Below are 13,470 nucleotides of genomic sequence, written 5' to 3' on the forward strand. Positions count from 1 at the left end.
TATGTCCCGTTGTTTTCCTGCTGTGGAGGCAAAGCCAGGACCAAGGCGATGGCACAGGTTGTTTGGCAGGATGTCTCCTCGGCGCTCCCTCCTCGTTCCTTCATCCTTGAGGGTCTTTTTCCCACTTTGAAATGAAATAAAGTGCAAGGTGTGTATTCCCCTAAAGGGATCTTTTTTCCTGTCGGTTCACACCTTTCCTCAGAAATCGTTTTCGTCCAGGTACAACGCTGATAAGCAGATTTACATTCACGCCCAAACACTCCCATTCAGAGCAAGGCTGGAACTAGCGGGACTCTCTCACACACATACACACACAGTCTCTCTCTCTCACACACACACACGCACTCGTTCTCTCTCACACACACACACACACACACACACACACACACACACACACACACACACACACACACCTGTTCTGTGCCATCAGCAGAAGCACAGCTGCTGTCTCTCAGGGTCACGTGGCATGAGTCTTTGGCCCGGGCCATCAGACTCAAGTCAGAGGAAGCGTCAGGCAGTGGTGTTGCCGTTAAGAGATGATGTGGCACAGGGGGTGGTGGTTTGTAGCTAGGCTTGGGCCAGGCCAGGCCAGGCCAGGCCAGGCCAGGGCGGTCCGAAAGGGACTAAGAGAGCGGAGGGTCTGGCTCATCTTTGGTCCCATAAAGCACTTGATTATGTCAGGGTGAATCTTTGCACTCCGCTGGGCTGGGAAGGTGTACACATGGGTGGAGGGCGGGGGGGGATCAGAGAGGGAGGGTAGCTCTATCAAAAGCACCGGCTGCTAAGCTACGACCGGTAACGTGCGGCACAGGCAAAGAGTTCAGTTTAGTCTTTTTTTTTTTTTTTTTTTCATTTTATTTTTTTAGCCATGCAGTTTTTAGATCGTCCATAGCAACCGGCAGAAAGCGTCTCGGGGAGTCTGAAATGGTGCTAGTGATGGAAGACGGGAGGCAAGATTTCACACATGAGCGCGCTCACAGAACAACACAGAAAAGCTCTGAGTCGAGGGAGAGAATAGCTGCTGTTGGCTATCGTTTGTAAAGTCCACAGTAAAAAGAGACAGACAGTGCTGCATGCGCTCCAAAGCACCAGCAAACTGGTGAAGACTTGAGGTGTCTGGGTGAGCCGACCAGGCGGGACGAGTTATCCACACATATAAAAGAGTATATATATATCATGTCAACATATAGGAGAGAGAAACTGAAACTATGACAGAAAGCAGGGTGTGATGGAGGGTTTTAACGGATGGAGGCTGTGCTAACACTGAGGACAGGGAAGAGAAAGAGTATTTAATATGACCCCCCCCCCCCCACCCACCCACCTCCTCAAGGTGGAGATACAGACTCAACCTTAAGGCAATGCATAGCCCTTGGAAACATTGGCACATGCATGGAGAGTGCAGAGAGTTCTGCATATGTATGAGAGTGAGTGTGTGTGCAGAATGAAAATAAGACGGGTCTAAGATCAGGATCAGACAGATTCATTTGACCAAACTGTTGCTCAGCTGTTGATGCAGATTCTGGCTACAACACCTAATTTAAAGGGACAGTTCACCCCAAAATCAAAAACATATTCATCCTACTACATGTGGTGCTATTTGTCCACTGAGATTGTTTTAGTGTGAGTTGCAGAGCTTTGGAGGTGTCTGCCTTCTCTTGAACATAACAGAACTAGATGGCACTCTTGAGCTTGTTGTGCCAAAAAAAAAAATACATTTGAAAAGCTCAACAGCAATGTCTCCTTCCAGAAATCCGTAACTGGTTACTCAAGGTAATCAACTGATTGTAGTGAGCAGTTTCGTGTCGGAACTTTTTTCTTTCTGCTGGACAACACCTGACAACAGTATGGCTGAGCTCTAACATTAGCTAGTTTAGTTAGCTAGCCTCTCGCCCACGAGTCTTTGCAGAGACATTATAGAGGAAACAAACTACTTAGATTGTTTTTAAATAGAAAAGTCTGTAACGCAGAAGATGGTGGCTGTATGACAAATATCAGATATAACATAAAGACATCAGCCGATCGAGTTGAGACTCATGAAAGTTTCAACCCATTAAGTGCAGCTGAAGGGAAGAGCACGATATCACACTAATGCACGGAATAACAAAGACAGGTGAGGTTATTCAAAGATTAAGACACTGAACTCACATTTCTCTAAGTGCTCTGGTGGGATGTGCCGGGATCAAGCTACATCACTCTGGATTGAGCTGTAAAGGAAGTCAGTGTTGTGAAACTGTGCAAGAAGAGGTAAAACCTGTGGGAAACACTGTGTTTTATACCTCATTTTGGGGTAAAATCAGTGAAATTATGATGTGTTTTGCTGGGGGAGTTTTGTGTCAGATTTGACTGGTGATTCTATAAATGCAGATTTAATGTCACAGGGAATGACTGAAATTGAGTTTTGGCTCTATTCCAATTCACTATGATAGAGACCTGGTCTTGTTAGCTCTTATTTAACTACCTGAGGATGCTGCTGTTAAGTTTCCTGAAAGGAATTTGGAATTTGTACGATTCATTTTGCCTGGTGATACAACTGGAGTCGAAAGAAAAAAAAAATCCTACATGAGGCTAACTGATGATAGAACTCAGCCGAGAGTTGACGCACGCTTCTTCCTGCGCAGTGATAGAGTAGTTAGTTGTAGTACGGCAGAAAGAAGCTATTTCCAACGACAAGCTGCTCACAGAAAGCTCTGTGGATTATCTCGGGTAACCTTTCATGATTTTGGGAAACGGTCTTTGCTGTTGAGTTTTTCAAACTCTTTGCTGTTGAGGTTTTTTTTGGGTGCCTTGGTGTCGAAACTCACCTTTTTTTCAGCTGATTGGATATTGGTGAAACATCCCAATCTTCAATTAAGACACCAAGTGTAAAGCTGAGGCTTGCAAAAAGGGTTTTCTCACTCACATGCAGTAAGACCATTAAACCAAAATTCATTAATTGGATTGAAGAAGTGCTCATGGGTGTCCTAAAGTAATCAAGTCATGTCATCAACGTTGTTGAGTTTGGGCGTTTTGAGCACTCCAAGCCGAGTGTAGTCTTTTTCCATTATATTGAAGAGAAGACAGTCTCCCAAACTCTGCATCTTACACCAAATAAATCCAGATGGATAAATAAGTAGGTTTTTGAATTGGGGTTGAACTGTCCCTTCAAGAACACATTTCTGATCCAAATTGCAAACAATGGTCTAATTTGGCAGGAATGTGTTCAAATGCGGACCCCGTATATTGTCTGTGGACACCTTCCATCCAGACATGTAGGTAAAGGCCTTTAAAAAAAAAAAAAAAAACATGTGAGAAAGCAGAATTTAAACGCTGAAGCAAAAAGGGAAATGATAACAGATGGGAGCGAAAGCGGCTGAAGACACAGTGAGCTCCTGTGATGGTCTGAACGGTGAACGTGAACGGCGGGCGCGGTGGAACGCCACCTTGAGAGTTGATCGTTATAAGTGTACAAACGATCGCCTCAGATGTTGTTGAGCATGGTCGAGGTGATGAGGCGCACAGTGAGCGTGCCCGGGAGGTCGTTGTCCTGGCGGCTGCCCTTGTCGCGGAGGTGAAGCGTGTGCTGCTCCTGCCGCTCGTTGGGGTCGCTGAACAGGATCACCTGACCCAGGAAGGTGTCCACGATCATGTTCTTGTTGTAGATCTGTTCGCCGCTCGTGGGAGGAAGGCAGACATCCGAACATTGAAATGGGGGGGGGGGCGGCAGGAAAGGAGAGGAGAGAAAAGAGGAAAGGCAATAAGCAGTCACAAAAGAGAAAACCACAGGGTGAAATACACAAGGGACAGAAGTTAGAGAGCGAGGGTGAATGAAGAAGAAGAGGAGGAAGAAGGAGAGGAAGAAGAAGAAGAGGAAGAAGAAGACAAAGTGCTGATGTACTTAAGTTTAAAACAATAACTGAAAAACAATAATCCTTACTTACACCGCACTCCTCAATAAATTAACTTACAAAACTCTTTATATTCGATTTAAAAAAGAGAGAGGATCTAAAAATAGACAAGTGCGAAACCTTTTCTGAAAACATGACTTTCAGTGTTTGAGATTATGAGATCATTTTACCACAGTGGATGTACAGGGATAAGATTTGCACCAAAGGATTTATCCTTTTCCATGGTCAGGTTGCATCAGGTATCAACACGCCCACCTCCACTTTAAATCCAGTGTTTCTGAAGCCACTGTCTGTTCCATTCTCGCCTCCAAAGTTTCAAAAACGCATCTCAAATGACTGAGTGAGTGTTGAGCTGTTGTGCAAGTATAGAGGGTTGAGATTACGCATATCAAAGCAATTTATTGCATACGGAGCAAAAGTGCCCTCTGGAAAGGATGTTTTTATGCCGGCAAACACTATTAACACAATTAAATGTCATGGGGGGGGATTCGTTTCTCGCTTTGCATCAATCTTTTTCGGTGTGGCCGACACAAAGTCCCCTCCCTCTTCAACAAACAAAAAAAAACCCAAAATGCAGCATTCGAGCAATGGCAATGGTAGAAGCAGCGCTAGACGGAATACATTTTAATTTGTGGGGTGAAACTCTTGATAGAGGAGAAGGGCTCAGGAAACTAGATTAGCTGGTGAGTTCTGGTTTGCTAGAAAAAACACTGATGGCCACATAGGGAAGTATTTTCACTGGAAACAGAGAACTGTGCGTCACACATACAACACACAACATGACACTGAATGTGTTGCTGTGAGGTTGATGCACTGGACGGATGGAACAACCAAAAGAGGCACGTGGGTGTAGAAACGCTGTGTTAAAGACGTGATCTGCCTCTTGTTCTACACATATTTGAATCTGTTCCACACAGGGGGCTTAAAACATTTTACCCTCTGGTGAAGAAGCGTCAGTGTGCAGGTAGAAAAAAAAAATTACATTTGGTGCACGACTTCAACAGAGCAGCACACTTCTGCCTCCTTCCACCCAGACACAGAGATGATGCAATTTCACAGGTCTGATTGAGTAAATTCAACATCACATTACCGACAATAATTCCCTAACAAGTACACCGGCCCGCACATATTGCCTGATATTGAGCCTGTAAGCGATTGGTTATGGATGTTCAGCAGACTTCCCTCAGCGGCCCCGCTCTCATGTGATACACTCACACACTCAGGGATGGTGACGAAGGGGAACTGGACAGAAAAGGCAGGGGAGAAATGTGGTGAAAGGGTTCAGGAGCTGAGAAAAAAAAAAAAAACTGAATAAAAAAGAGAGCTTCAAAAGTGTACAGCTGTGTGTGATAAGGAGTTTTGCATCATGCTGAGACAAAGACAGCCTGTAGTCAAAGCTTCCCCCGAGGGGAACGCAAAGGCGTAACCTGCACTGATTAACTGATGATTACATTTAGTTCCAGAAAAACTTGCTTTTGAAAGGTTCAGCTTCTTTAAGGGTGAAGTTTGGGGTGTCTGAACATCTATGACTGATCAAACACAGAGCTAAAAGTTAGTGTTTTTGTCCTTGCTGGATTTTAACTTAACCTGTGACTGAACGATACTGTGCAACACAATGACAAATGACTAACTCTCCTAAATCTTTTCAATTCTGCTCTTCATTTCTGCATCTGGATGTCACTTGTCATCATAATCATGTGACTGCAAACAACGTATTGGTCTTCACAGTTTTTCAAATAGGGTGGAAACTCAAACAGGAAGGTGCAAAAATAAGACTTTCTAGCTTAATATGTGTAGTTTAGTTGCACAGTTCAGGGAACTTTTGGGGCTATCAGACACTCTCCCTCGAATTCCTCTCTGACCGCAACCTCTGCAGCCTCACTCAAACACAACAAACATGAAAGAAAACATGGAGCAGCAACAACCCAATGATCTGGACACCACACAGCCATCGGAGAGCAGGACACGACCATGAGAATGAAGAAGGAAAGCTCTGATTGTGTCCTGCATCAGGAACTAAACCGTAGCTCAGAAATGTGTGCCTTTTACACAGATAATCAATGTGTTTTTTTTCAAACCCTGTCCTGTTAACTGCTGCCATTTTAAGACACAATTCTGGTCATCGATTTCATTTTTCGAGGAGATGGAGGGTTGAAGAGACGGTTCTCTGTGGCTCTCTGAGGCTAGTATTGAACAAAACTATCTGCCTAGCCCGACCACACAGGAGGTTGCTGACAAAATGATTTATTAAACGCGCCCTGTTTTAGTAAATAAATAAACTAAACTAATGTTTAAAAAAAAAAATAATCTGATTCTGATTCTGTAAAGTGCAGGCACCTCAGATGACTGTCTGGTCCCTTTGATGGCTGACAGCCACCACTCACGCTCTGGTTGTAGTTGTCAGTGTTCAGGCGGCAGAGTGACAGCTCACCTCGATGTGGATGCCCTCCTTGGGTTTCTTGCGGTAAAACAGGCCTTTGATGTCGAAGCTCGGGCACCGTGTGTCCTTATGAACTGGTGAACGAACCCTCTCTCCTTCACAGTTGATGATCACGTAGGGATCTACAGCTGAGGAACGAGAGCGTTTTCAGATCAGGAGCTGATACCACACTGTGATGGGTTTGTTCATGTACAGCTACCTCAGGTGATATATATTTCACTACGTGTTTAATTAAATTTTCAATTAATCATCCGGTGGTAATATCAATAAAGTTCTTGTAAACCATTTGGTTTGTTGTTAAAGATGTATATAGTTCCCGTCCTGCAGGTCAGATTGACACCTACAAGTTAACTGGCTCGTGCAGCCAACTGTCGAAAACTTGATGAGAATCGATTGAAGAAATTCTCACACTTGAGAGGCAAGAAAGAAGTCATATCTGGCAGTATATACAGAAAAATTAGTTGATCGACGTCCATCATAAACTGTCTAAAAAGATTTAGAAGCTCTATTCTTCTAATGACGTCAAATATGAATGAGTCATAATTCAAAAATAATAATTTGTCTTACCAACCAGTGTGTCTGATCAAACACTGCAAACTGTCCACCACTTTATTAACAGTGTTCCAGTTAAAGGTTCCCTGTTTACTTTAATTGCAGGTACTCAGTACAGAGTTTTGTTAATTACAAGAAGAACTCATTGGCCTTAATTTTTACAGCTGTCAGGGAGGGGCTGCTGGCACCCCCCGATCGGTGCTTTGTTTACATGCAAACTATATGGATTGTCTGTATTCATTTCACCTGAGGGAAGTCGGATGACTGACATGTTAATAAGTGAGTTAAGTGAGTGACAGAGTGCAGACCAATCTCTTCAGCTACACCTGAACTACAATGTCATAGTCAAATTCTGCTGGAAATTAACTACTTTTACTGAAGTACTAAACTCAAATACTTGTGCTTTGCTTGAAAGGGAACACCACCAATTTTACACATGACAGTTCTTACAGGTCAAATGGAGTAAGACTACGCATTTAGAAGTATAAATCCTTCTGTGGCTCCAGAGAAAGCTGAATGTAGTCTGATAAACTGCGTCCAGTGAGGCATTGTGGGTAACGTAGGCGCCAGCTTTTGGAAAAGAAGAAGAATATGTAGGGAAGAAAGGCAAATTCTCTGGTTCTGTTGTATCGACCTTTAAACTGTATGAAATGAACCCAGTGGTGTTCTGGGCTGCTTTTTTTTCCTCCAAACCTAGCATCTACATTACCCACAATTCAATGCACTGAGAGCCATTATTGGTGGCAATTTTTAACATGCAGAAGTACTCCACTAGACCTGTAAAACACATTTTAATGTTTAAAACTAGCGGAGTTACCCTTTAAAGCCACTATGTGCAGGATATCAACATTTTGGACCTTGGCACTGCCCGGTGGACACTGTTGCACTCACCATGATGATCTGACCCAGTAACACACACTGAATAATCTGATAGCACTGCAAGGACTGCATCAGTTATCATTTGGATTCTCTAATTTCTATAGTAATATGACATTAGAATTATGAGCTATACTCACATTATAAATCTGGACATAGTGGATTTAAAGTTGGGTAAAGGGTAAAAGTTAAAGGTTTGGGCTCTCAGGGACTATAAGGGGGTAAAGACCATCAACTGCGGACTAGAGCTACAGAAGTGACTACAGTTTCAGCAGATGGTGCTGTGGTACCTCGTGCCTTGCTCAGAAGTCTTTCCTTACTGGGATTGAGGCGGTGGAGCTCTGTGGGTGTTTACACGGGTTTTCAACACATGAGCATCAACAACGGCATGCAAAAACAAACGCGCCGAATCGCGCCGGGACACAGCTCTGCGTGCACTGGCCCTACCTCCATTGGAGTCCTGTCCCTGCAGACCCTCAGCGTTCAGTACATGGACCTGAGTGACCAGCTGAGGGTAGCCACACATCCCCGTCCAACACGTCTGAGGAGGCTCGTCCAGAGTCAGCTCTCTGGGAGACAAAGAGTGGACGTGACTGTTAGAGAACTGATGAAGCCAACTGGAGTGAAGTGCTTTACTTTACTCTATCCTTGCATTCCAGCCAGTGATTCTAAACAGCATATAAGAGAGCCAAATTAATTCCTTTTCCTGGGAACTAAAAACTTTAAAGTGTGCACTATGGTCTTCTGGGAAATGAAGTCAAAAGAGCAGCTAGCTGGGAGTTGGTCGGCTGCTACTTCTTGTGTTTAGTGGTGAGAAATCAGATTTACTTGCAGTCTGAAGGCACATCAGTGAAGACACGGAGCAGGAAGTCGCCCTGCTGCCCGGGGTCAAAGGTCGTGGGAATGATGACGTAACGGCCCTCCTTCAGCTCCTTCCTGAGGAAGACGCAGCGGGAGTTGATGTAGATGGAGCCCGCTACTTTCTGCTGGGCTGAGTGCATACGGTACTTTCGATTAAGCTCCACCTGCGGCATGAGAAGGCGTTATGACAGGAATCTGTCCATCTGAGGTATTTATGCCCCGTGCGCGTGAATTTTGTGTGTGTTCCTACCCGGTGAATATCAAAGCCTATGGCGAGGTTTTCCCCTTTGCCCTCTTTGGGTGTGGCTCTCTTTTCTTTTTGCTGTAAGCAGATCAGCACTTCGTCTTCCACCTTCTTCACATCAAACACGTACTGTGAAGAGGAAGAGAGAGACCCCACGTCACATGCCAGCGCTGGACACACATCTCTCTGTAAACACACATGAGCGCCAGCACTAACTTGGGGGTTCTGCAGGAAGGTGGCCTTGTGATTGATGCAGCCTCCAGACCGGTTGCGAAGGGGGTCCTGGCGGTGGACCCAGGAGCCCCTCATCACCTCCTCCTCCCAGGTTTTGTGGATGCTCAGGTAGGAGGTGTTGATGAGGCGGCACAGGATCAGGTCTGTGAAGTACTGGCAGAAGTCGTCGAACGTCATCCTGCAGGAGGGCAGGAACAGGAGAGAAGAGAGCAGAGAGAGTGGATACCAACGAGAGGGAGAGGCTTGAAAGAAGAAAACCTTTGACAGGTTCAAAAATAGAGGAAATGAGACCAGGAACAAAGAAAAGGGTCACATGTTAAAGGGAGGCGAGGATTTCTGGTGCTGACATGGAATGAGATTAAATGTTGACAGTTAAGGGTCTTTAAAAAAATGGTAGCTTAACTTTCATTTGGCCATTTTAATGCCAAGAAATGCCCCAAATCTACAGAGCGTCAGTGTTTCCCAGGACTTGATGTCGATGTGAGAATGCCTGACTTGAGTTAGTCAAAACTGTTCTTAAATAGCACAATCAGCCCAAAATGTCAGTTCAGGTGAAAGGGTTCCCATACATAACAGTATTAATTAATGAATAACCTGTACTCATTCAAATGTAACTTCTGTTTCTACCAGGCCAGCACCACATGAACAAATAGGTCTAAGATGAGGAGAAAGAAACAAAATTGCTTGCACTTCAATGGTTCTCACCAGAACTCGCCGTCGTCCTGCACGGTGACTCCAAGCTTTTCTCGCTCGCTCTTGCTCACCTTGTTCCACTCCTCCGAACTGCAGAAAAGAAGCAAAGAAATCAGAATAAACACATACGAGTTAATGGTGAGATATTAAGCTGTGAGTCTTTCAATAATCAAAGTAATTGTGAATTTAAATTCCCTGTGTTGAGCTCTGATGAATAAATGATGAATGTGTCTGCCCCTCGTGGGCACCATCGTATTAAAAACTCCGCGCGTGTATTTGTCGGTGTGAATCATCGCTAAACATCAAGGTCCGATTTGTATTCACTGCTCAGGGGAAACAAGCACATTTACTGGATCTATTAGCTCTGTGTTTATGTCTTACTATTTATGATTCACTGACAGCGTCCACATCTCAACAGTCTGTCAGGCTCCCTTTACAGTAACGGGTTTTAACAAACATATGAATAAATTATTCAGCGAGTGATTGAGGGAGAGGAGAGATGACTCACATCTCTTTAATAACATCTTTCTCTCATTCTGGCCTGATCAATAATTCAGACTCCATTACGATCCAGCTTTACCACCTCCCTGTTTGTTTCACAGAGTCTGGTGGCTAACAATTTAAAGATAGAAATGTCGAGGGGGGGGCGACTTTATCTCAGCCTTTACCTATTCCCTTGTGTCAGGTTGCAGGAATGGGATGAAACGCTCTTGTCAGGGGAGAAATAACAGCTTTGTCTTCCTGATTGAAAGGCTACTTGTGCAAACCGGTCATTCTGATTCACCTCGACATTTGAATTGAAGGGTTACTCAGCTCAATTTTGGCCCGTCTGTGATGATATCTTAGCCGCACCCCCCCGTTGATGCTGCCCTCTGAAAACAAGCTCCAACAGGGCTGAATGCAGTCATTCGTCTTTGCTCTGTGGCCCATTAGCTTGATTGCATATCCATTTTTCATTGTCTGCGTGTCTACATTCTCATTGTGCCACTTTCTTGTCTAGGTTGTGAGCATTAAATATGGGCCGGTCTCTGCTCAGTTGTTTGTTGTTTACTCATTTATCACACACAGGCACTCAGAAATTTTAAGAGAGGAAGTGCACATTTTAAAAATTAAATCAGTGGAACCGGTTAAATTGGTCCCGGTCGCTGCAAGGTCACGTATGGAAGGACAAATGCGTCGTTTGTGTTGTGCTGGAAATGTTCCACGTCTGACTCATCTAGATCACCGGGCGAAATTGGGACAGATGGGTGATGACGGCTCCATGAGCCTCAGTGGCCCTGTTCAGACCTGGTATTAACATCTGTCCTGAGTGATCCGATCACAAATGGACAGCTGTAAGTACAGGTGAAAATGCCCCCAAGATGCTATGAGGAAGCATCTCAGAGCCAATGACACTGACCACATTTCGAGGTGGCTTGACTGCATGTGACCAATTTTCTTTTCCTTTTTTTGGCAGCGTGTGTCCTGGGCCACGTTGAGGTGCCGCCTGCTCAACTGACAATCCGCTGCAAACAAGAAGACGCCACAGCAGCAGATCTGATTTTCATGCGGTTCACTGTACTGCAGATTAGCTGTTCGGGCTCTCCTAATCTGCCAATGTTAGCGGCACAAGTTTGTGAAAACAGAGATCCAGACACTGAAATTGCAACCACAGTGTCCCCAGAATACCTCAAATCATGTGTTTTTGAGGATGAGAAACTTTAGACATGTTGTCTAATTGCTGCGGCAAATTCTAAATCGTTGTAAACTCAGCATTAAATCAATACATTAAGTTGTTTCTTATGATCTCAACCTGCTGGGGTTGGAGATGATCTCATTGGGAAACATTCATACTTTGTAGCGGGAAAAACAAAAGCCGAAGATTTGAGTCTGGATGCGAAAATACTGGGGGAGAGCCGGTCAGCCTGGGTGGTCTCTTCTTTTGCTACTGTCAGTTTTAACATTAGCATGCTTCCAGAATATCTTTCGCATTATCTTTCGTGAAAGTACTGTTGTAATGACAACTGTGGTCGTCGAGATTTGAAATACTAAATATCAAACATGTTCAGGGCAACCAAGTACGTCTATGAGCAGTTTGTTAAATATGGATCTGTAAAGCCTGCACATTTCCAGATAATTTTGATCCAAACATTATTACATCATCATTTATCATTTATGAAAGAAAACAACATTTGACTGACTGCTAACAAGTCAAATTTGACAAATACAGTAAACAGTAACCAAGACAGGCTACTACTTTGTTGCATTTGGATAAAGTCCCCAGACTCCCTTAAAAAAACACTGCAATTTTGATGGTTGTTGCGTTAGGAGACACTTTATAAACTCTGTAAAAAACTGTAGATGATAAATCATTTGGGCCTTCTTGTAAATTCGGCAAATGTCGTGCATGTTTAAAACCATCACGGCTGTTTGTCACATTGGTGTATGTGTAAGTGTTCACTCAAGATACATGTAAAAGCCAGATGTAGCCTAATGGCCGAGAGCTGTCCCCTTGTAATCGGATCACTCAAGACGAATGGTAATAACAGGCCTTAAATGAGGCTCAGTGAGAGAAGATGAGCTGCAGTGGTCCAGCCACGCCCGTGGGTGGCAGTACTGTAGTTACCTGTCGCTCCAGGGGCCGCTCCACTCCTTCTCTCCCCAGGGGTTCCTCATACGGATCATATGCAGCTTCTCCGACTTGAAGAAGGCCAGCAGTCCGTGACCTAGCCGCACTTTCCGTACGTCTGTCACAGCGTAGGCATGACCTTTGACCAGGCCACAGTCCAGCCGTGCCTCCATGTCCTCGATCGTGGTCGCCTGCAAAACAGCAAAAACGGGCCGCTTGAAAACAGATGCTTTTGTGGATCTCTTGAAATATGTAAAAGAGGGAGGCTGGCACAGCTCCCTGGGAAATTACAAACAGGTAGGTGTTTAGTAAAAGGCAAACAGGGACACCGTTGCGGTTTGCAGTAGAAACACAAAAAAACGCTCTGCTTCTGAGGGAAATGAAAACAGAACAGAGATAACTGTGCCTTTATAACAGAGAACAGAGAGATGATGGGAAAACCAAGGACAGGGAGATGCGACAAAAAGTCGCCGGCAGGACCAGAAACGTAGCTACTGGGAGCACATTTGGAGTACCGAGCAAATGTGATGTGCCACTTTAAATTTGACCGAGGCACCATTTGTGGAGAGGAGAGAGTCATTAGGCGGCGTGGTCGGAAAATTGGTTCTTCGATCTAATAATTATGTGTTCGGTGCACTAGGATTTTCTTGTGACACATTACACTGCAAATTCCAGACACAATTATCCTCACAACAGCTGAGAGCCTGAATAACATGGTAGACAGGCAGCCAAACGCAGGGACAGGACAACAGCTGTACGAAATGGGAGTTATAAAACACTGGTTCGTTCAACCAGAAGCTGTTGGAAGGAATACTGATCCTTCTGCCCATGAAAGACCTGCAGACGGGGAGTCACGGTGGTGTAGTGTGGCCCTGGCTGGGATTACACTCTGATTCTATCACACAATCAACGTTATTTCTCACCCCAAGATACCTTGCATGGGAGTGGTAACGGTGTGTGTCAGGTGTCTTCCCTTTTGTTAGAGGTTTGGGGAAAATAAACAGAGTGCTCAGTCTAAAATTGATCCAGAATCCAAAAGTACATTGATTTAAACACTGTACTCTTTACCTTTCACCCC

The 13,470-nt window shown here is 44.5% G+C and overlaps 1 protein-coding gene across 1 annotated transcript in view; it reads right to left on the minus strand.

Moving 5' to 3' along the window:
* Positions 1 to 1,337: 1,337 nt before the first annotated feature.
* capn5b (calpain 5b) overlaps positions 1,338 to 13,470 on the minus strand; it is a 66,376-nt gene continuing 54,243 nt past the window's right edge. The window contains exons 7-15 of the mRNA XM_037119168.1: positions 12,390 to 12,583; positions 9,797 to 9,874; positions 9,074 to 9,269; positions 8,864 to 8,986; positions 8,581 to 8,777; positions 8,200 to 8,321; positions 8,043 to 8,093; positions 6,316 to 6,452; positions 1,338 to 3,640 (exon numbers count right to left, since the gene is read on the minus strand). Of these exons, the coding sequence (XP_036975063.1) occupies positions 3,458 to 3,640; positions 6,316 to 6,452; positions 8,043 to 8,093; positions 8,200 to 8,321; positions 8,581 to 8,777; positions 8,864 to 8,986; positions 9,074 to 9,269; positions 9,797 to 9,874; positions 12,390 to 12,583 (1,281 nt within the window). The 3' untranslated portion in view covers positions 1,338 to 3,457. The remainder of the gene's footprint in view (positions 3,641 to 6,315; positions 6,453 to 8,042; positions 8,094 to 8,199; positions 8,322 to 8,580; positions 8,778 to 8,863; positions 8,987 to 9,073; positions 9,270 to 9,796; positions 9,875 to 12,389; positions 12,584 to 13,470) is intronic.

The sequence above is a fragment of the Acanthopagrus latus genome, chromosome 13, assembly GCF_904848185.1.
Source record: "Acanthopagrus latus isolate v.2019 chromosome 13, fAcaLat1.1, whole genome shotgun sequence".
NCBI classification, from domain to species: Eukaryota; Metazoa; Chordata; class Actinopteri; order Spariformes; family Sparidae; genus Acanthopagrus; species Acanthopagrus latus.